The following is a 24,369-nucleotide window of genomic DNA, read 5'->3' as shown; positions in this document are numbered from 1 at the left end:
TGGAGATAACTGCATAACAGTAAAAAAAATAAAAATAAATTACTTCCCCCTTACCTTTGCTTTGGGCTATTTAAAGGCTCCGATATGATTACGATGTGTCACCATAAATCATACATACCTGCATTAATAAAGTTTTTTTAAAAGAGCAAAATGCACATTTTCCCCAAAAAAATCTCTTTTGGGGAGTTGTTGGTGGTGGGTGAAATATTCAGACAATTCAAAAATGTTTTACAGGGAAAAAAAAGGGCATAATATTGCGAGACTAACATATTTTAGAAATTCACTAACTTGTAAATTATTTAATTATTTAACATATCACTGACTTTCTTCCCCGGTTAAACTGGTTGTTGGATAAATACAACTTTATTCATGTGTGATTACGATTTTTCTTCCCTACAAAATCCGCCTTTGTTCTTGTGAAGATTGTTCTGGAAAAATGCAACTTAATTTTCATGCCATTGCAACCTATTTCTCATTAAAAAAAACCCCACATATTTCCTCGACATTTAGGGGTACATAAATAAATACAAAAATTATAGTTTGTTGAATTGGAAAGTGACATTATTATGAGGGGCTTCTTGGAAATATTCTCCACGGACCCAAGAGGTTTGAGAACCCCTGCTTAAGACCTGTAGTGTGTTTAAATGTGTATTGCATGTGTAACCATCTTAGAAACCCGGTATGTGGCAGTAGGCCTCCAGGCTGGAAAAAAGGATGTAGAGGAACCACAGGCCCAGGAACAGTAGACTTGTGAGGATACGGGATAGTCGAGACCCCCCCAGCTCGCCTCCGATGCTGGGCCGGCGCCGGAACAGTAGCACGCCCATACAGATGAACGCAAAGATGGTGAAGAGCGTGACGGAGAAGGCCAGTGAACCTGGCTTCACTTTGAACTCTTTGCCCTCGATCTTCCAGTAGATGGCGGCCACCGACCAGGCCACGCCGATCCCCAGGAAGACGTTGACGGCGTTGCTCCCCGTCACGTTGCCCACTGAGGCATCTGCGTGCTGGTCCTGGATGGCGGCCACTTTGCTGGCAAACGTGTCTGCGGAGAAAACGAAACAAAGGAGTCAAACCTTGGTGGAGTGTTGTGTATCAGTAAATACAGCGGACACAACGGGCAGCTATTAAAAAGCAGTTTTCGTCTACATGCATGAGTCTTGTTTTCAAAGTTGTGTATCAGTCACTACAGTAGATGATCAAAACAAAGATGACATAATCAGCTGACCAGTGGGGAGGACAAAGCATCCAACTTCACTCACCAGGAATGGATGTTCCCAGGGCCACAAAAACGACGGCGGTCACCGAGTCTCGCAGTCCCACTGTGCAGCCGAAGTGCGACGCCAGATCCCCGATTATGGCAGTGAGCAGGCCGATGACGCTGATGGAAACAATGAAGCAGGCCCAGCCGTTCCAGTACTCGGTAGGTGGCACGCAGGCGAATAGAACCTTCCAGAAGACGGTGAGAAAGTGCATGACATAGTCATAGCAGGAGGGGAGATGCTCCTCGCGGCCTTCTTCCTCGTCATCGTCACCTAAAACAGAGTGAAGGAGCCCCAGAAGCTCAGTGAAGTTTCTGTTATCCACTAGGTGGCGACATTGAAGCAACTAATACTAGTTTGACCAACATATGTCAATTTACTAATGGAAAAAGGAATAAGATCAATGAACAGGTTCCCTTTGCTATACCTGCGCTCACAGTGACAGCCTCCACAAATTGCTCTCTCCAGGAGTGTGTGCCAATGACCAGTGCCAAGTTGGTCTTCTTAATGAGCTTGTCAACCGTGCTCTGTCAAAAACAAAGCAAGAAGGTTATTAACAGGACGCGAAAGACCACAACCCCTTTCTTCCTGTACACTAATGCTGAATTTTTCATCATTTAGCAACCATCCATCCATAGATTGTCTTTGTCTCAGCCTTATTCCAAATTGGATTGAATCACTGCATGTTGATTTCATCGTAATTATTCATGAAATGGCGACATCAATACATCATTAACACGCCGAGATGGACATCAACCACCACGAAGGCTGCGCAGAGGTTTTTCATCAGCAATTTCCCAGGCGCTTTCTCTGCGAACGCAGGCGTGACCGATCGATGCGAACTGACCGACAACGAGCAGTCAGAGAAGTTGTGCATAGATTAAACATCCTGATCGTTTTTACTGCGTTCCCTTCAGCGTTCTGTAGTTATAAACCAAAACAAATTAAACATATTTATTTTGTAGTCTGTAAAATATGCTGAAATAATAAATAATGATAATTTCATCAAATAACATGCTTTTTAGACTTTTCCACAGGCAAGTCTTGATATTCATGAATCTTGATACTGTAAACAGTCCAGAGAAAAGTACGGCGCAAACCGTAATTGAGGTTGAACTAATATTGTATAGGGCGGCCCGGTGGTCCAGTGGTTAGCGCGTCGACCTCACAGTGCAGAGGTACTGTATCGGGTTCAATTCCAGCTGCGGCCTCCCTGTGTGGAGTTTGCATGTTCTCCCTGGGCCTGCATGGGGTTTTCCGGGTAATCTGGTTTCCTCCCTCACTCCAAAAACATGGATGGTAGGCTGATTGAACATTCTAAATTGTCCCTCAGTGTGAGTGTGAGCGTGGATGGTTGGTTGTCTCTGTGTGCCCTGCGATTAGCTGGCAACCGGTTCAGGGTGTCCCCCGCCTACTGCCCGAAGACGGCTGGGATAGGCTCCAGCACCCCCCGCGACCCTTGTGAGGATAAAACGGCTCAGAAAATGGATGGATGGATAATATTGTATAACGCAGTGATTCTCAACCAATGTGCGGGGGGCACATCAGTGTGTCGTGAAAGTTCTAATGGTGTGCCGTGGGAAAATTATTTATTCATAACAAATAATGCATCTTTGTCCATCTACCTATGCCAGCAATTTATAGTGACAGAACCAATAAATGATCTTCTATTAGAATGCAAAACGTATGAAATTGACATAGATATTTACGGTATACTGTATTCTATATTTATTTATAAACTTTTTGTCTTCTACTTTCTCCCTTTTGTAATTTTGCTGCTGTAAATTGGGAATTTCTCCACTGTGAGACAAATATGGATGGTAGGCTGATTGAACATTCTAAATTGTCCCTCAGTGTGAGTGTGAGCGTGGATGGTTGGTTGTCTCTGTGTGCCCTGCGATTAGCTGGCAACCGGTTCAGGGTGTCCCCCGCCTACTGCCCGAAGACGGCTGGGATAGGCTCCAGCACCCCCCGCGACCCTTGTGAGGATAAAACGGCTCAGAAAATGGATGGATGGATAATATTGTATAACGCAGTGATTCTCAACCAATGTGCGGGGGGCACATCAGTGTGTCGTGAAAGTTCTAATGGTGTGCCGTGGGAAAATTATTTATTCATAACAAATAATGCATCTTTGTCCATCTACCTATGCCAGCAATTTATAGTGACAGAACCAATAAATGATCTTCTATTAGAATGCAAAACGTATGAAATTGACATAGATATTTACGGTATACTGTATTCTATATTTATTTATAAACTTTTTGTCTTCTACTTTCTCCCTTTTGTAATTTTGCTGCTGTAAATTGGGAATTTCTCCACTGTGAGACAAATAAAGGTTTTCTTATCTTATCTTATCTTATCTTACAGTATTCAAATAAAAGTCTTGCGAATGCTGCACCTTGAACTCATAGGACTCCTCGATGACCACTTCCAGCCGGCTGTGCTCCCCCAGGATGGGCTTGCCCATCTCGGCAATCCTTCGGGCCTCCTCCTCCTCGGCGCTCAGCTGGCCCTCAGACCCCTCTGAAAGAAGAATTTAAAGCCACACGAGCGTGTCACAGATATGTTCAATTAAATTATGATCGAGTCAGTGTAAAACAGCCGGGTGCCCTGCATCATTATGATGATAAAGGCCGAGCAGCAGGATCTCACCAGCAGGCTGCCGTCGGCATGTTTTTCTCCACATGGTGCAAGTCTGTGATCATAATAATGATGAAGTGGTAGAGTCAACCGGCGCATATTTGCGGTTCAGCATTCGCAAAGTCGCCAATTGGCTGATTTTTTTTATTTTTTTTTTTTTAGGACATTATCCCCTGCACTCTAAAAACTGCTGGGCTGTTGACCTGATGCCCTTGCTGGGTAGCTGTAGATTTTCATCAGGTGGCTTACAAGGTTAGGTTACTTATTTTGACCCAGATTAGGTTGAAGCTGGTCGTCATGTTTGACAGTTTTGGTGTGACCTGAAGTTGAAGTAAATCTAATGTAACATTTTAGCAAATGTTGGTGGTGGCTAGTTGGGCAACCGGTGTAAAAACTATGACCAACATATCATGCGAGTGACTTGCTGTGGCAGCCCCTGACTCGGGAAAGTTGCTTCATCTTCTAAGAAATTCTTAGTTATAAAATGTCTTATTTTTAACTACAGCTATACTGATAACCAGGTAACCCATCACTATGGGTAGTTTTTACCCCTTGTTGGATCAAAATCTTTTACTGGGTCAAATCCTCAACCCAATGCGCTGGGTACAAATAAGCCAGCGTTGACTCTGTCACTTTTGATCCCAAGTGGCGAGTTAACAATTTGACCTATTTTGGCCTCTAACTAGTTCCGAGTGAGTGACAAGGTGGCACAAGCAACATGACTAAAAGCATAAAGACAGAAGCCATCTTACCTTGGCTGAGTAGCAGAGCTGTGATAAACACAAAAGAGGGAGCAAGGAGAGTTATTGACAACAAGAGGTCATACATGTAAACTGTTGTGTTCGCAACACACGTAATCATTTATTTAGTGGCTGTGAATGTGTATGTTGGGGTGAATGCGCTGAATGTGCTGGGTGTATCTCCTGAACATATTGGATATGCGCAGTATGTGGTCAACATGCGGGGTTCATGTGCTTAGCGTGTTGGTTCTACAATTATGTGCTTCGCTTATGGTATTCAATGTATGTGATCAACTTTTGGATGCTTGGGGTATTGGGTGTATGTGCCAGCCCGACAATTTTGTATGTGTGAATGCCCAAGGCATTAGTGATCGAAGCTGGTTTGGTAAATGTGGCATGTGAAGTGAATACGACATCTACTTAGTGTGTGATCGCTGAGACAGAGTGGATGCTTACCTGAAATTCCTCTTTTCAGCCAGCGTGGCTCCTCCAAGACGATAAAGAAGTTTTCACGTTTTTCGTATTCTTCATCATCAATTATCCTCACGTGGAGCGTTTGACTGCACATGGGAAAACATACATGCGCACATGCACGCATGCATGCATGCATGCACAGATTCGATCGTTAGCTTAAATTTGTTTTGTGTGATGCTCTTTGGAAAAAGAAGTTGCTAATTGTTGCATAATCTGTCAGATAAAAAACAAAATTGGCATTCATGGCCTGTGCTCACGTTGTCTGGTCATTGGTGAACTCCAGCTCGCCCTGTGCTTCCTCGTAGTCCTCGCCCGCCTTGGCGGTGCCCGACTCGGTGTGATACGGCAGGATGACAGTGCCGCGGGCGCCCGAGTTTCGCACCACCGTCACTTCCATGGTACCCATGCTCTCGCTGATGCGCATCATGCGCTCGCCGAAAGTGAAGATGCCTGCGTGGTCGTCATCCAGAATGGTCACGGTGGCCACCAGGGGCTCCACCAGTTGGCCCTTGGGCACGGCGCCCGCTTCATCGCTTTCAAACATGCCCTCAGCGTCGCCCACCCGCAGGTTGAGCAGCCGCACGAAAAAGTGCTCATCCTCCTCAAAGATGTCGTCGTCGATGATGCCGACCTAAAGAATGAAGATGTCAAAGCGATTGCCTACGGAGAAAGCAATTTTTGTCTTTTCTTGCCTTAATTTCCTTGCGAGTCTCTCCAGGTTTGAACACCAGTGTTCCTTCACTGTACTCGTAATCAGAACCGGCGTTGGCTGAGCCGTCTTCGGTCCTGTAGTCTACGTAGAAGGTGTTCTCACCCATGCCCCCTGAAAGCGCCGGATTGGAAATTCAGTCAGTAATGTGACATTTACATGGGGTAAAATCTATGTTGGATTTTCACCAAGACATTTGCCTCAGTTTTGACTGACAGAAACCCAACTTTTAAGACCAATGGTAGTCCTTTCACTGTCTTGAACTGTGTAGCATGGGCCCATCATTGACTAATGACTAGTCGATCATTTGTCCCTCCTTTGTCTATATTTGCTCTGACATTAACTGCCGACCGGTCCATTGTCAGTCTATATGTGCAGTGACATTGACTGACGACCAGTCCCCTTTTTTGTCTATATGTGCTCTGATATTGACTGGCAACGACTCTGTTGGTTGTCTCTATGTACCCGACACAGGGGTACAGACTAGCACTAAATGTCACATTTTGCCCCTAAAATTAGAGACAGCATTTTTCATCTACTCGCTATTTATTATTTTTAAATATTTATTGCCGCTGACCCACTCTTCAGCCCAGTTGTTGTCTGTAATGCACAAACAAGCTAGTTCACTAACTGACAAAATGCCAAAGAAGCAGTCAGTATCCAAACACAAAAGAAGGCGGACCATTGTGTGCGAGACCATGGAAGCGAATGACCACTGTGGTGAACTGCTAATGTATGAAATGAGGCGAGTCGTGGCGATACCGCATGAATCAACAGGTTCCACATAACGGTTGTGGCGGAAAAACGCAGGAAATTCTGTTGTTGTAAAGAGCGGCTGAACGTTCGTAAAACTGTGTGAATGAGAGGTAATGTTAAAATTTACTTTGCAGGTGAATTCATAGTGGGATGCCCTTTAATTTTCTGCATCTGCTCCTAAAATTTTAAGTTACGGGCCCCTGGGGTCCCATTAATTAATTCCTGGCCCAACATCGGCTGGGGACCAGTCGAGGGTATACCTTGAAAGTGCTTCAGAAAACAGATGGACAATTTATGATACCAGAATGAAAACATAGTTTAAAGCCCCAGCCGTAGTTTTCGTTTCCCTACCTTGACATATGACAGCCAGTGTAAGGATCCCGCAGTTCTCCATGCACTGGCTGTGAGCACTTTCAAAGGAGATGCGGCTGCACATGGCCAGGTCGTCGTCGTCTTCCGGCACTTCCTCTTCGGTGGCCGCAGCGCGGCGAGCGTGGTCGGCAGCATGCTTCTTCAGAACGTTACCGGCTCCGATCATCATACGCGTTGCCTTGAGGGAACAGAGAGGATAAAAGGAAGATGATTGTGGTGGGGGTACAGCCAGAGACAGACCACACTTCCATGGCAAGATTAGATTTTGGGGGCCCTTTATTTCTGCCAATAATAATGATGAAAAATCAGTCCAACACCTACTCTACCTGTGTCAAACTCAAGGCCCGGGGGCCAGATCTGGGCCGCCATGTCATTTTATGCGGCCCGCCACAGCAAATCATGTGTGCCAATTTGCATGATCCATGCTCAAATCCGTACCCAAATAACATGTTGTCATGTGCAATAAATAATCCTGATATTTTGCATATATTTTGTTACCCTGTTTACACTCACTTGAACAATAATTGAACCAAAAAACCAAAACAAATAGTTGACTTGAGTCATTTCAAAACTAGTAATACATCAATTTGTTACATGTAATAATATGATGAGATGACTGAACATGTATTTGGTTTCACTCTCATATATCTATCGACGAGTGCTTCTTAACCTTTATTGAGCCAAGGCACATATTTTTCACATTAAATACCAAACAAAAATAGCACGAAAAGTGAATACTTTTCGTGCTATTTTCACAGGGTGAAGGGGGTCCTAGTGGGAGTGGGACCCTAAAACAGATCCTTTCGATGACTAATGCCTGGGACAGGCTCTGGGCACAGGTTATTGGAGTGTTACCTGTATACGGTAGAAAGCTCGGCTCTTCTGCTGGTGCAGCAGGGCGTAGTAGTTAGCCAGCTCCATCAGCTGATCCAGCTCTTTGTCAGGATACTTTTGCTTCAGCTCCTTCAGGATACGAATGACCTTGAGGGGGCGTTTAAAATAGGCATATTAGATTCTTTCGCTGACCTGTTTTTAGCACGGTAAATACTGTATGTACCAATATTTCACCGATTAACATAGGAGTGGGTAAAGTGCAAGGGAAACATTTGGCTGTAAAAATGTAAAAAAAAACAAAAAAAAAACAAGCCAGATCATTGTGAGCTAAATTGTGAATCTGAAATCAGTGTGAAACAAAGGTTCATTTTGAATTTGAAAACTAAAAATAATACATTCAAATTCACCAATTTTTGTTTCGGACTCCCAACACAGCCAAGGAGACGAGTATTCAACGATCAATATGTGTTCTGTGATGTAGGCTTCCCACCTCCTTTCGGCTCTCATCCAGCTCCCGACTGGTCTCCATATTGACCAAGGCGCTGTTGGAATTGGGCAGCATGCCCCCAGCGCCCCTGGACGTGGACCGGGCCATCGCCGCGCCCACGTTATTGGCCGCTGCACCATCTCCACTGCAATTCTCGGCAGGGACTACGGCAGCCCCACGTGGCGGGAACTTGCCATCCGTGATCATCTCCATGCCACCCTTATTGGGCGTAAGGTCTCCTTCCATCTCCACGACGATGCCGTGGCGTTTGTCGGCACGGTAGCGCTTGCCCATGTATTTGTAGAAGAGCAGGCGGCGATCGGCGATCCAGGCCAGGATGACGCACACTGGGAAGTACAGGAGAGTCACCAAGGCCTCCCACACCTGAGACACAGGAAATGATGTTCGGGTTCAATCATTAACACACTCGTGTGACTGTTGATTAATAAGACTAAACTCTTCACATCTAAAACAGAAAGCAAGCCGTGTTTAACTGGAAGTGGCGTGTCTATGTTTGACTGACAGCATGTTTAAGGAATGTTTGCATTTGACTCACAGAAATTGGTATGTTTTTTGAAATTTGCTGCTGAAAGTGCCATCGCTTGCTTTACAGGAGCTGGTGTTATTACACGGAGGGTTGTATTTGTGTCTAGTAATGTGTTTTCCACTACTAGTGCCACTTTTGGTTTATGAGAATGCAATTTAACCTCACTTGTAAATAAAACAAAAAAACAAAAAGAGCATTTATTTGATATCCAGCTAAAGGTCCATGCACTAGTATGCTCTTTGTCCTCACTAGTAAGGCAATTCAGCGCAGAAGATGACTGTGTCTTACCAGAACTGTTTTTTTTCCACAACGATCGGACAGTTCTGCACACTAGCAGGACAACTATTACATGTTACAAGTGACGCAAAACTGTGCACGAGTTAACATCTTCGTGCCACTGTAACTATTAACAAAGTGCAAGATGAAAACCTGTAAAACTCCAGTTCACCGTAGTAGTAAAACAGTCATTCTATGACTGGCTTAACTTTCTTTTTAGTGAGGGCAAATAGCGTAATTAGTACATGGACCTTAAGCTGGATATCAAGGGTACTAAATAAAATGCTCAAACCATAAAGGCGCCCCGGCCTGATTCACCTCGACCACGCCAGGCGACATGACGGACAGGATGAGGTAGAGCCAGATGTAGGCGAAGATGCTCCAGAAGGCGGTGATGAAGAAAACCCGCAGATGTTTGATCTTGCGCACCTGGCCCTGGGGGATGGTCCACACGCAAATGCCAATGATCACAAACATGTTGAAGGCGGCACTGCCCACGATGGTGCCTGGTCCCAACTCGCCCGCATTGAATTCGTGACCGCAAACCTGCAGAGATGGTGACAAAAAGGATGATTATTGGCAAATGAGTAGCAAAAGTAGTCACTCAAAGTGCAGTGACTTGGGGGGGGGGGGGGGAGATCTGGTAAAACTACAAGTAGTGATTTAACTACTGTACTTCAGTGAAAATGATTATGTTTTTAACAGTCAAATACAATACCTGTCTGATAATGTAACACAATGGATAAAAAAGTCTACCTTTAACTTTTGTATGTGTGTGCGTGTGTGTGTGTGTGTGTGTGTGTGTGTGTGTGTGTGTGTGTGTGTGTGCGGGCGCATGTCTTAGTACCTCTATGACTGACAGCAGGATCTCGGGTGCACTGGAGCCCAGAGCCATTAGGGTCAGATTTGACACTGTTTCGTTCCAGATTCGAACTGTTGCCACTGATGTTTCTCCGTTTGGCATGGTGATGGTCACCTCCTTCTCCTGTTAGCCAAACACACACGCGCACGCACGCACGCACGCGCACACACACACACACACACACACACACACACACACACACACACACACACACACAAGAATATAAGCATGCCTGTGGATTAGTTTAGATAGAATTCAATGTAATTTTGATTCATCATGTCACATGTACAAGGCAGGGAAATGCAGATTGAATCTAATTAGACGTACATTAGCAGTAATTAAATGGCATATACAGTGGCACCTGTATACTGTATAACATATTAAATCCATAGTGCAAATTTAAATGAATTGAAATGCTATTAATCTGAGCAATCTCCTTTCGACCCCTAGTGAGGATGACCTTCACCGGCCTGCGCAAATTCCTAACCTCAACACGATAGAACATCTTTAGGATGAATTAGAGCGGAGACTGAGAGCCAGGCCTTCTTATCCAACATCAGTATGTGACCTCACAAATACACCCAATCCCATACACATACAACACTCACGCTCATGGTTGGATATACTGTACAGTATCTTAAAATTAAACACGACCAATGCATCTTAGAGGTTCCTGTTTGGTTGCTGCTTGTAGCGTAGTCCAGCTGACTCGGCTAAAACACATACACAATAATAATGAATAATAAATGATGTTTGTGAACTCCATTTGGCAACTTAAGTAGGTGCTCAAAACAGATCCCAGCAGCATTGTAGCTCATTGCCCAAGGTTATTTTTGAACATTGTGTTACAAGGAACCACAAACAAGTGCATTTTGTGAGTGCAAGTTGGCTCGACTTATTAGCGAGGCAGCGGCTTGCATGTTAGGCTCTCTTAGTACGATACAATCTCTCCGCTTTCTTACAAGAAATAAAGTACCGGTATGAAGATTTGTGCGTGATTTGAATTGTGTGTTGCATGGTGGATCATCAAAGGCTTTGATGATAGAGTATCCTAGACCAGGGATGGGCAACTTAAATGATGCAGGGGGGGGGGGCGCAATTTCTCATCAATACTCCCGTGGGGCCACATGGAACGCCGCATTTTCTAATCAGATGACAAAAAATGCCATTTTAAATATTGACAAAACATGTCCATACATGCTCTTAAATATAATATATTTTCATTATCCTTTTCTGTACTCTGTATAATACCCTATTCACCAACAAACTCTTTGAAGCAAACAACTAAAGTTCTGCTGCAACAAAATTAAAAAAATTCAAAATGTTTTGCAAAATTTCAGACCAAAATGTCCGAGTTCCTGTGTTTTTTTCAAGCATGGCTCCTTGACACTCTGTGGGTGTATTCATGATTGACAGGCCCAAAAATGGCCCTTAAAAGGCCATAAAAAGATTTCCGACTTCTCTTGTGTTTAAGGCATGACTTCCTGAGACTTTTTGGCGAGTAGACTTGTGATACAAATGTCTACCAGATTCCATTTTGCTAAGTGAAACACACTTTGGGAGCTGAATTTTCCCGAAATTCTAGGACACATGAAAGAGAGTCGTCTAACTTTGCTACAATGCTCCATGCTTTTGTGGGTGGGGGCTTGGCACATTTAGATGAACTGATGGTCAAAATGGCTCGATTTCAAGCAGCGAGTGTACGATAAAGTGTGGAAAGATGACCTCACCTGTGATGTAATGACCTCGATGGACGCCATGAAGCGGTCGGCGATGATGGAGACACCCAGGAACATGTACATGAGGGACACAAAGTAAACCACTGCCCGGGCGATCTGCTCCCCGAGGCCTGGCCTGTTGGGCCTCCAGACAGGCAGCAGGATGCCCGGCTTGCACACCGTCACAACGTCACACTTGCCCACGGCTGGCACACTGCTGTTTCCATATGACCCGGCGGAAGGCAGGGAAGAGGGCAGAATGGAGGCTGAGACCGCCGTCCCACGCTGGGACTCAGACTGGCAGAGTGGCACCAAGGAGAGGAAGAGGATCGCGAAGAGGAGGAGGAGGGGGGCGGATAAGGCAAGGCGAAACATGGTGGCACTCCCTGGATGACACACGAAGGAAGGCTGCAGGCAGAGACACTAGTCGACCTTTAAGACAGAAACAAAGAAAATCAACATGGAGCGACCCTGGAGCGAGGAATTTGTTAACAACCATTACAGAGATGAAGTGTGCAAGTGCCATCCATTCTTTTAATAAATAGCAAATAAATTTAAAGAGGCAAGTATTTGGCTAAATAAAAGAGACTCATGACTCGTTTGGGCAGCAAGTAGAGAGGCCCTTTTGAAGTTTCATGAGCATGACTAAAAATGTTTCATTGAGAGTGAATTGACGCGTGACAAAATGTTGTCAGTGGAGGACCACTCGAAATTCAGCTTGCAAAAAAATAAACAATGAATCATGTGAACCAGTGCTGAATGACAAAAATGTGAGGGTGTTGATGGTAGCATGGGGTGCTGTCTGTTGCCATGCCGACAGGGGCAGAGATCCTGAGGAGCAAATCAATCAATGGTGGAGAGATGAGAGGGTTGTTTTTGAGAAAGCGAAAAAGAGAGCAAACCTTCATTCATCAACTGGAGGAGACAGAGCTGAGGGCCTACGTAATTGCTTCGACGACACACACACACACACACACACACACACGCACACACGCACACACACACACACACGCACACGCACACGCACACACACACACACACACACACACACGAATCTTTAAACTGTAATTGTAAATAGTCAAACAGTCAATGGGTTTACATTTACTGTGTTCTGAATACAGTGGTGCCTTGAGATATGAGTGCTTTGACTTATAGGTTTTTCGAGATACAAGACGTCACTTGCTATTTTTTTTTTTTTTTTAGTCTGGGAGTTTAAGCAAAATTTGATATAGACATGTAATTCAGACCCACACCACGAGATGGAGGCAGCACACTTCATAACATCCAGCCATCGTCAGTTCACATTGGTTTCCTTGCAGTGGAAAGACAGTATCAGTTGCTGGCAGTATTGTGACCTCACACAAGAAGAGGAATTGTCGATAAGATGCACTGCACGTTGTAAAGAAACCTCAAGTTGATCTGGTTGACAGAAGTTTTTCAAACAGTATAATGTGATAGAAACACGACGTGTGCGCGTGAGCGTATGTGTGCGTGTGTGTGTGTGTGTGTGTGTGTGTGTGTGTGTGTGTTGTCATTATTTATTTATTTATTAATCAAGGTACCTGTACTCAAATTACGTGGAGACCTGTTTCACTACTACTACGTGTGCGCCTTAGTTTTGTTGTACATTGTTGTACAATGACAAAAAAGTATCTTTATATTTTACCCTTTTTCTTCCCCAGGCCTATTTCTCTGCGTTTCCATCCAGCCTGGATCTTGTTGTCTCATTATCTTGTGAGAAACTCAGGAGAGCAAACACCATTTTGACAACGAGCTACTCAACATTCATTGCATGCATGCACGCACACACACACACACACACACACACACACACACACACACACACACACACACACACACACACACACACACACACACACACGTGTTGTGAGTCGCCATGGAGACCGAGCGAGACACTTTCTGGAGAGCGAAAAGTGCTTTTCAGGCAGTTTGACAGATGCAATCTAAGGAAGAGCTGCTTCACTTTCATTAACTAAAGACTTTGTGCAGCAAAGCAAGCAACAAGCAAGCAAGCCTTCCAGCTGCCATATGTTTATTATTGTCAAATCAATTGTGTGAGCATTCAGTGACTTGCCGTTTCATATTTAATTCAGTACACTGCACTTTAACGTATTGGATATTTTCAGAGCATTCCTGGGAACGTTCCACAAAAAAACAAACAAACAAACAAACAAACAAACTAACAAACTAACAAACTAACAGAAAAACACTGTTTATGATAAGAAAAGTTACATAACAAGTCTAAACTGACAACAAACACATACTAGGACTATGTGAATAGTCAAGTCGACAGGCCCTATGTGGTCTGTTCTTCTTATGAATAACCAAACAATCGACAGTGCCAAAAATGTTGATGATGTTCCCGTTTTTAGATAATCACCATGTTGATTCATCGTAAAACACAAAATGCACATTTTATTTAAATATAGCGTTGTTTTGCTATTGTGTAGTCTGACTGATGCATCGGCGTTTCTTTCACGTAAAAAACCATCACTGCAACAATAGTCATATTCACATCCATGCTTGTTCACTAATGGCCACTACAATGCTCATTCATCACAACTTGGCTTCAGCAACCTTTGGATATAATGAGCCATTATTGTTACTTTTACCCACAATGCACTGTGGCCACCAGTTCAAGCCATCAGCCTCTTTCTGGCTCGTTGACTCCCAAGTGTCAATCACTTCCCTGCTGGATGGCACGTCTATGTGTGACTCTGATGGAGCCTCATGCACGGGCTGTTATTGTGTTTCAGCACCAGTGTGAATGCTCCATTTGTTCGGAAATTGATTGACAGTCAGAGAAGTGGGTCAGCCTGTTTTTTTTTTCCCACAAAAACTTGGCTGAAAAAAAGACTTCGACAGGGGGCCCCTGTAATGCTACATTCACACTGAAGGTGAAACGACGCTTTTCATTGCGTTTGACATAGGGGTTTAATCGCGGGATAGTCGAACATAGCTGCTTCCTTAGCGCCATGGCACCAACGAAGAAGAGGAGGTGCTCCGCCTTCTCGTCTGACAGAAGAGGAAATCTTGGAACGGCACGAGCTAACCAGACGTTGGTTGTGCTAAGGCTTAATATTCACAAAAGTTTTAGCTTAGAAGCTAAGCTAAAACTTTAGCATTCACAAAAATTTTAGCTTAGCAGCTATGCTAAAACTTTAGCATTCTCAAACGTTTTAGCTTAGCAGCTAGGCTAAAACTTTTGTGAACGCGAAATGCTTTTACTATCTTGGTTCACAGTTCAATAGCTATAAACAAGTAAAAACACTTACCAGATATGCAAACTCACTCACCAATCTCCAAGCCTGCTTCTATTTGGTCACTAATGGTCGCTGGTTGTGTTGTACAGCTTCCAGTGCCCACAGACCACAGTTAATATTTTGTCCTACATTGTTTTAAAGGTCTGAGCGGCTGAATGTCGACACAAATGCTATCGGGCGATCATTGAGGCGTAAGTTCACCTCATTAAATTGAAGTCTTGCTGAAAAATATAAAAAACAGTGTGTGTCTTTCAAGTAGTTCCATTAATGTCTCACTATAGCAGAGTTTAAAGCCTCCAGACTGCACACCAAATTCATTAAGAAAAATCAAGAGGAAGTGACTCTTTTATTTTTGCTTTACAATAACTCATCTAACCACCTTCTACTTGAATCGTTTGTGGGTCGATGAGTAGCACCCCTTGAGAGTCTTCCATTATTAAGCCGCCAAACGATATCAGAGAGATGCTATCATAACGCAGCACCCATTATGCGAACACCCTGACAGCTCGACAGTCTCATAATTGCCTCATTTTGATACAGACATTTTTTTCCTGCGAGCTCACTGCACTCATTCCTGGCCAAGCCGGTGCAGAGATAAGACATATTTGAACTGCCACTTTATACTAAACACATGCCACGTGGCACAGACATTTTTTGCCCCAACGTGCAATTAGAAATAATTGAATAGCGCAATCAAAATTCAAACTCAAAGTGCTGTTTTTCCCATGGCAAGTTTCCCCACTGCAATTTTTGTGATTTCCGTAATAATGTTTCACATTTTTAGACTTGGAGAAGCAGCAGGTCGCCCAGAACCCACAATTCTTCTCATACGCTTAAGTACAAGTTAAACAAATGGATCTATCTTAATGAAGATCTGCTATGCTACATTTGTGTCTGTCCACTGTCACCTTGGACGGAATAAACTGAAAAGATAAAATTTGCCGTTTCCCAGTGAACAATTGTGTCTTTGTGATCACGAGGTCACGCCACGTTTGGTGTAAAAACTGTTCGAAGACCTTGTCAACTGTATGACCTTTAAAAAAGTTAAAATATTCATTTAAAAGATTGCCCATACAGCTAAGAATGGTTTTATGAAGTTTCCAATTTGACCCTCCACAGACTATTTCTATTTCCATTATTTCCTACATGGTTAACGTAAAACCCCGCGAAAGAAAACCAAATCTTTATACACCAGTATCCTTTTTCCCCCCTTTCTCTGCGGTCCTAATCATTCTTCATACCCTTGTAAATGTAAATTAGAGCAGTCGGAGATAAAAGTCAATTACTGGATGCCCACTTCTGGTACTTGTGGACAGAAAAAAAATGTGCAAAGTAATTGAATGTCGGGATTTTCAGTCTAAATGAAGCTAAGACGCTTTTCTTGAAGCCATCATTAAAGCGTGGATGTCTTTTTGAAGACGTGTCCCCCCCCCCACATCAATGATTAAACCCACTTGTGTTTGTGTGGTGACCCCAAAAAAAGAGCAAAAGTGCAATTTAATATGGTGGTCACATAGATCTGATGACAAGGTCTTGATGGCGAGTGTCAAGAGAAAATGCGAGTGGTTGGAAAGCGGGATTAGACTGACGTGAGACGAGACCTGTGAGAATTTAGGGCCGGGGGGTCGTGCCGAATAACAAAACGGGCAGCAGTGAGTGGTTAGCGTTATCAAGGCCTTCTCTGCTTACAATCTCAATTCTAATATTTGTTCCAAGAAAAATGTATCGCCAATGGATTACTGTACTCTCATAAGTATGATGCATTTTATTTCATTTTCGAAAATTACTTTTGTGATTTTATTACACAACCACTGGTTGGGGGCTGCTCCAGATGATGTACGTGGCTTTTATATTGTGTTTTAGTGTAATATTAATGGTTTCTATAACCGCAAGTTGATCCTGATGGTATTAAGAGGTGGATTAAGTCAGGCAACTCCCCCACTGGAAGGACCACGGACTGCCTCAGCCAAAGAGCGAGGAGAGAGAGCGGAATAAAAGGAGAAAAGCAGAGGAAAGAAAAGGTCAGCCAGCGACATAAACACCAAGACATTTAGGAGTGTTTGAAGCTGATTGGAGTCGAATACAATTAACGACAAATGAGAGCGAGGTTGTTCCGAAAAGGGAGACATCACTGCCGGCATTATGTAACCGGCTGAGCGTGAAGCGGCTACAGAGGGACACGTCTTCCTTGTCCTCCTCGTCCTCATTAGGGAGACTGTGAGAACGGATTGAGTGGCTGTTGGAAGCGTGCATGGTTCCAACCATTAGACTCCTGAAGTCGGATATGCTTCGCAAGCGTAAATAATCTCATGCGTGTTCAAGATGAGAAGATATTCTTTGTAGAAGACACTTTGTATTGTAGAAATCAACTAAATGACTAGAAGTAATATGGATTAGCTGAACTGCTTAACAATAGAGTCAAAATGTAGTTCTCAGTTACACGAGGCCACGTGCTCATCGATACAGTATCATAAAATGAATGCCATTGCAATTCCAGTGCCTTTCTTGTAAAAAAAAACTAAATAAAATAAAAGATAACACTTTCTCAAACAGATTACTTTTTATGTCAAAATAAACATTTTAATCTAAATGTCTAATTTAAATGCTTTTTTTTTTTGCAAGAAAAAAATGAACGTGTATTCTCACAATTACTACATTTTAATGGAAAAAGATACTTAAACAACTTGATTCTCATAAAACTGAAAATTTATTTTAAATAAATGTTTTTATTATCTAGTAATTTTAGGTTTTTGTCCCCCCCCCAAACCCCCCTCAAAAAAATCTAACTTAAAAAAAAAAATTATCCACCTATTTTGTTAATGAATGCTTTTCCAACTTTGTTTAAAATTAAAGGAAATTTAATTGTTAACAGCAAAATTACACATTTCCTCAAAAAGAAAAAAACTTTTAATGAAAAAAATACAACATTGTGTGTCAAAAATGTTATTTTTTTTCTCCTCAAAAAATAGAACTTTAAAAACTCATTTTTATATTTGAAAAAAGTGACAAATTCAGTTTCATTAAGACTGCATCTTTTTACCACATGTTTTTTCTCAAAATTAACCGACTTTCAACAACGATTATCTTCTTGAAAATTCTAGACACTTTTCTCGAAAAAAATCCAATGTTATTCTCATAAGACTACACATTTGAAAAACATGGATTAATTAATTACTGCGACCGGCTATGAAAATGACTTTTTTTTCTGGAAAAAGAGATAAAATTACTTTTCCTTATTCCAAAATATCCCACATAGCTTTAGTTTTGGAATCTGATTTTATGGTACTTGAATACGACATCCTAATAAAAGGACCACATCTGTCCTTGAAGACGCATGTTTCGAAACAGCCCTTAAACAAGTTGAAGCGGAGCATCTCCCGCCCCATCAAGGCGCGTTTACGACGACACGGCTGAGTGCAAAGCACTTACTCGGCTCTGGCTCGCATCCTCCGTGTGGAGTGCGAATGAGATGCCGGAGCAGCCGAGCCTGAGAGGGACCCACGTCAGCTGGGAAAAAGATTTATAAGCAGCAGCGATGTGTTTATTACCTCTACCATGAGAACATGAGATGAGATTGGAACATGTGGCTGGAAGAAACAATCTCCTGTGTATCTCCCGAAACAGCATCAAGCATTTTGGCTCAAATTGTTTGGCACCGCAACATGCATGGCAAACCTTTGTGGGGCACATTCTATTTTTGAAAATCTGTAAAATAGTTCAATAATTTCAATTGTAAACTACTGTATATTTGACAAAAATGACAGTTATGACATAATGAAAACAAACTCTTTTTTTTGCCACATTTGTAAATTTCACTTCAATTGGCATTGTGCATCTCCTTTTGGTGTGCGCATCCTGGGACATATGGCTATATATATGTTGCTGGTCAAAACTCCAAGCTGCAGAAATATTACTTTATCTCTGCAGAGGATAAAGAATGCATGCCTATAAGTGTTGTTACATCGTGCGTATTCAAATCTGCTTTGTGAGCTTCTCTATGGTATTTTGCATGTGCGTTCGGAATAAGACTGTCAATAAAAGTTGCAGCCTCTTCTTTGAAGAATTATTCACTGTCTGCCAAACTGGTGATTGTTCTAAAGTACTGCCACCATATATTGCTTGTATCTTGATTTTTTTTTTTTTGGGTCACAATTCACAATAATTTAGTCATTACATTTAATGAACCTTTTATTGGCTAATATTTACGTGTTTTTATGTACATGTAAATTTTTTCTGAAGAACCCCCCCCCCAAAAAAAATTGCTTTTAACCACTTTTACTTAACATATGGTGGCTAAAACATATTGATTTCACACTTATGAAATAATGTAGACAGACATTCTGTTACAGATTCAAACAACTTGGGCTATACATGTGTTGACATGAAAGAAGACCTATTTTTTTTTTGCATTTTAAGTGGAAAAAGAAGTCAACCACTGTTACAAAAGTAAAAGGGAAAACCAATAAGATTCTAATTTAGCTTTGATAACAAAGGTGCTTCTTTAAAAAAAAAGCCAAATAAAAAGCAAAACACACTTGCAGCTAATCCTTTGATGCTACGACAAAGGAGGTGCGATTTCAGAGGCACCTTTTTTGCAACAGGAGGGAAACAACAAATTAGATCTCAAATGAGCTTTGATCTGAATCAAAACTAGACTCAAATGGGATAGCTGCCAGTATAAACAGAGTGAATTAGAGCAAAGCATTGTAAATGACGGAAATGCTCCTTCATTTTGCATCCCTCCTTTTGTGCGAAAGTGATTCTTTCACCCCCACCTCCCTATGGTCGCTGTGTCAACTTTGATTTAGTTTGTGTGCAGGTGTGTGTGTCGAGCTATTCATCTCCCGCCAGCCACCCTCAGTAATTACAATGGTCTCAGTTTCTCTCCTTGCCCTCATTAGTTTCCAGACCCAACACGGAAACCGTGTGTGTCTGCTTGTGTGTTCTCATCACTGTGCTTGATACGTGTGTGTGTGGCAATCAGCCTCCAGTCATTCGTATTTAGATGAGATTAGATAACCGAATTGGGGGATTTGCACTGATAGAAGCTCCGTTCATACATACACACATATACACCCACCCACACACACACAAACACACGCAGACACACACACGCACAGAAGAGAGACACCGGAGTCATTCTGATGCAAGGGAAGAACAAACACAGCAAAGTAGAAAAGGAGGGCATGAAGGAAGCGAGAGGAAAGAGCATCTGTAGTTAAGTAGAGAACAGACAACAGAGCAATCTTAGTTGCATTATTTAGTCACTCAAGACAGACCACTGGACAAGGGCAAAAATGACCATCCATCACCATACTCCGCTCACAAGCAATAACCAAAACTCCAACCTCTTGAAATTTTTTATGATCCATAAGTATCGTATAAGAAGTAAAAATTTGAAAACAATGGGGAAAAATCTTTTGAACAAGTTTGTATTTTAAGAATCCCTGAAAATTCCACAAATGACCTAAAAATGGCCCCTTAAAAACCCAAGAGTCTTTTTGAGCTCGGCTTCTTGAGACTGTTTTGTGGGTCGAGCCATTTATAGACACATCTATCAAATTTCGATTTATCGACACATCTACCAAATTTCACATTGCAAATGTCCAAAATATGCGGCCGCAAATCTGTTGACATGATTACAAAGTCAATCATGGAACTGCAGCCTCGGGATAGCCGTGCCTAGTAAATTCCTTGTTGCTAAGTCAAACTGGCTTTGGAAGCCGAATCTCCCAAAAAGTCCAAGGGCCGCTGCTGAGACAATTTTTAGATTCAACAAAATGCAGGATTTTGGTATTCGATCACATTAGCAATTAGTGTACCTAATAAATTGTCTGCTGCTGCATCTGTGTGTGTGTGTTGTATTATAATAAGTGTGTGATTTGACCCGTTACAGGGCCAATTGGTGATAAAGACCAATATCTCATATACCATCCATCATTAGAGTCTTCATATGTGTGCCCATGCCCGAGGGCGTGTGTCTGTGTGTGTGTGTGTGGGGGGGGGGGGGAGAAAGCACGCTAGACAAGTACACACAAGGTCCAAAGCATCTTAAACTCACTCACAGCGCGCATACAAGAGTGTGCTTGCACATGCGTGAGCTAAGTGCATGTGAAACAATGACCTCCAATTATATCCTTGTTATCAAGAATAGTGTTTTCCTGCGTGTGCGTATAAACATGTGTATACGTGTGTGCATGACAACACCCCTCTGGCCTTCTCCCGGGAAGCCAATTAGGAGGCAGCAGCCCACACTCCGCCCATCTCTGTTTCCGGGCAGAAATCATCAGAGACATAACGTCTTAACCATCGCCATCACCGTGACGACGCCAGGGTGCAGCGTGCGTGATGTATCGATGAGGAATATTAACTAAGGAGCTGCTACCACTGAAGTGTCTTCCGCACCGCTTGCCTGCCTTGTAAACACACCCACTCACTCCTATTTAAGCAAGGGACTTGATTAACACGACATTATCTGCTGACGCTGAAATGTCCTCCGCACCGCTTGCCTGCCTCAAATATACCTGCTCACTCCACTCACAATCAATCAACTCAACTGCATTCCAAACCACTTGTCTGCCTCACCTCCAGATCTCCTACTTACACTTGCAATAAACCATTTGACTGACACGACATCATCTATTTACGCTGTTTTCATCACCACCGCCGGCACACATGCCCTTGCTCCGCCTCCGCACCGCTTGCGTACCTTGACCGCACCCACTTGCTCAACTTGCAGTGAAGCATTTGTCCAGCACATCTTGTTTGCTTAATGTACTATCTGGTTATGCTAAGCAGACTTCCGTACCACTTGTCTGCCTCGCACACACCCACTTGTTCCACCTGTGTCACTGAAAAAAAACATTTGATAAACATGACATCATCTGTTTCGACCGTATTGTCTATAACCTCGTCCGTCTCTTGCTGTACAGAAATCCCAATATGACATTGATTTCCGGCGCTTTCAGTCGAAGAAGTGATGTTAGAGCACCCTGAAGGAGTATTATTGATCAAACTACAAATATTCTGGTGAGGCTGAGTCGCTAATACACATGACACTTTATTGTTCACTAACGCTAAACTCAGGCGTGACATGACTGGACGCTGCCACGCATGATGACGTCACGGTTTCATCCGAGCAGTTAACGAGGTATGAGATGACATCGCACTGGGAAATAAGCAGAAACACTGCGACCAATTGGATGTACGTAATGAGATTGGCGAGTGTGTGTGTGTGTGTGTGTGTGTGTGTGTGTGTGTGTGTGTGTATGGAAGCAGGACAATGTTGACAGGAAGCAGATGTCCATTCAAATACACACCCAGTGTAAATATGTGTATTTCTCTTTCTCTGTACAGCTGTTTATCCATTCACACATTGTGTAGGGTTGCCTTACCAGATTCAAACTCATGAGGGGCACGAGGCTTCAGCTGCCCTGAAACCAAAATACAGATATCCAATTACGATTATGTTTCAAATCATTAAAGAGCGTCCAAAAAAAAAAAAAGATTACATCATCTTATCTCATCACGCTGACATGTGACTGAACACAGCCTCCTTGCAGTAACATGATTAGGACTGTGTGCTCGTCTGATCGTTTGCCATCTTGCCATCCTTGAACGCACTTTGCACCGCATTGATGCTCGTTTGAAATTCGCCAAAGCGAATGTGTGTTATGACTTGGCACGCGTGAGAGTGTGTAGCCGGGTCCCCACAGAGGCAGATCGTAACAACAGATGAATGATTGCTCGAAATGGAGAAGAGGCCGACGTGCGTGGAATCGTATTGCAGGCTGCCTTTTGACAATATAATGTGTACTGTGTGCACAATTGCGTCCGTGTGTGTTGCTATACAAACAACAGAGAGAGAGAGAGAGAGAGAGAGAGAGAGAGAGAGAGAGAGAGAGAGAGAGAGAAAATGAGAATTTTGGATAACTGTATGCATCAGACTGCGCAAACACTTAGAAACGGGACGTTCGTGAGTTTGGCAGGGAAGAACAATGTAGAACAAGAAAGCGTCCCATTACTTTTGTTCACAGAAGAGCCATGTGCTCTTGTGTAACATATTGAGGATGGAGCAGGTTGTCGTCGGGGAGAGCTGAGGCAGTGGCGGACAGAGGTGCCTTGTTAAAAGGGACGCGTGTAGCGACAAAGCAATCGCTGATCGGAGAGAGAAATGAGCTGTCAGGCGCCATGATGGCCGAGCGCGGGCTTTGCTTGCCTTGCTCGGGTCGCGGCGTAAAATGGATCAAATAAATGAAAGCTTCAGCTTGTTATAGTTGTTGTAAAGTTGTCCTGTTGTCGCATAAAAGAGATAGAGGCTCGTGGCTGGTTGTAAGCAGCGGGGAATTATTGGCAAGATGATTAATGAAGGCTCCTGATGGGTCACACGTCTCTGCTCTCAACTTTTATCAATTCTCTGCGATCATCCATCCATCTCTTCATCACTGATCTGGCCCTCAGTCCAACCATCCGACACTCATTCTATTAAACCACAATTTATTCATGTTTCTATCCATCCGTGCATCTCTCCGCCATCCATCATCCATTCAGAAATCTGCACACCACCATTTCTTTGCCATCATCCATCCATCAGTCTATCATCCACCCAACAATGTGTCCATTATTTATCCCTCAATCTGTCCATCCTGCCACCCATCCAAGCATCTGTCATCGCTCAATCATTCGCCTTCAATCACTCGTCTGTTATTCAATCCGTCCACCCGCTAATCGGTCCGTTTATTAATCTACCATCCATTCAGCGCTCCGTCCGTCACATATCCATTATTTCATTATTCATCTAGCGATGAAGATAATGATTATTTATTTATTGTCCACCCAAAAATTTGTTGTTTGCATCCATTACTAACACCCGTCATTGAGGAGAGAAAGAAAACGATTCACCATAACATCCATTGATTGCGTGCCGATTGGATGTACAATCAATGCCAAAGCACCGACTCCCACACCGACTTTTATGAAGATTGATTTTAACAAGTGAGACATCATGTTAGCTGCATGGAGAGTAACACTGATGAAGAAGGCCGCGGGGCCCGATAAGGTGCCCCCCCCCCGCCTAAAAGTCTTTCGATCGTTATATGTCATGTCTTTGTTTATCGTAGTTGCTTGTCATTGCAATACTAGTCTAGCCTATACTACCGGAAACATTCCTTGTGTGTTTTACATACTTGGTCCATAAAGATGATTCTGATTAATGAGAAAAGTAAGTCAAAGTAAATCAAGTTTTGAGTGACAGACCAGAAGGCACTTCTGGCAGCTGCCGCCACAAGGGACAAACTTGCTGAAGCTGACAGATGACTTCCCAAAGTAAAAAATCAAAGCACGTTGCCCTCTGAGACCTGCCACCTGGGTTACAAGCATCTGAACCAGTCCATCATCTTGTGAGGT

General features: G+C 43.0%; 1 protein-coding gene across 4 annotated transcripts in view; it reads right to left on the bottom strand.

Moving 5' to 3' along the window:
- Nucleotides 1–67: 67 nt before the first annotated feature.
- slc8a2b (solute carrier family 8 member 2b) overlaps nucleotides 68–24,369 on the bottom strand; it is a 40,540-nt gene continuing 16,238 nt past the window's right edge. For 2 of the 4 annotated variants that reach the window (XM_019892713.1, XM_019892715.1), the window contains 15 exons: nucleotides 22,359–22,397; nucleotides 11,693–12,112; nucleotides 9,948–10,085; nucleotides 9,419–9,646; nucleotides 8,281–8,661; nucleotides 7,812–7,937; nucleotides 6,936–7,134; nucleotides 5,812–5,942; nucleotides 5,377–5,750; nucleotides 5,102–5,205; nucleotides 4,658–4,675; nucleotides 3,664–3,788; nucleotides 1,690–1,789; nucleotides 1,263–1,535; nucleotides 68–1,045 (listed from right to left, as the gene is read on the bottom strand). In XM_019892713.1, coding sequence (XP_019748272.1) covers nucleotides 669–1,045; nucleotides 1,263–1,535; nucleotides 1,690–1,789; nucleotides 3,664–3,788; nucleotides 4,658–4,675; nucleotides 5,102–5,205; nucleotides 5,377–5,750; nucleotides 5,812–5,942; nucleotides 6,936–7,134; nucleotides 7,812–7,937; nucleotides 8,281–8,661; nucleotides 9,419–9,646; nucleotides 9,948–10,085; nucleotides 11,693–12,055 — 2,937 coding nt within the window. In that variant the 5' untranslated portion in view covers nucleotides 12,056–12,112; nucleotides 22,359–22,397 and the 3' untranslated portion in view covers nucleotides 68–668. Of the gene's footprint in view, nucleotides 1,046–1,262; nucleotides 1,536–1,689; nucleotides 1,790–3,663; nucleotides 3,789–4,657; nucleotides 4,676–5,101; nucleotides 5,206–5,376; nucleotides 5,751–5,811; nucleotides 5,943–6,935; nucleotides 7,135–7,811; nucleotides 7,938–8,280; nucleotides 8,662–9,418; nucleotides 9,647–9,947; nucleotides 10,086–11,692; nucleotides 12,113–21,673; nucleotides 21,796–22,358; nucleotides 22,398–24,369 lie in introns of those variants that run through there. The other 2 variants (XM_019892716.1, XM_019892714.1) reach the window with 2 other exon arrangements.

This window comes from Hippocampus comes, unplaced genomic scaffold, assembly GCF_001891065.2.
Source record: "Hippocampus comes isolate QL1 unplaced genomic scaffold, H_comes_QL1_v1.1 scaffold72, whole genome shotgun sequence".
In the NCBI taxonomy this organism is placed as follows: domain Eukaryota; kingdom Metazoa; phylum Chordata; class Actinopteri; order Syngnathiformes; family Syngnathidae; genus Hippocampus; species Hippocampus comes.
The sequence above is the reverse complement of the archived record's forward strand: the minus strand, read 5'-3'. Positions and strand labels throughout refer to the sequence as shown.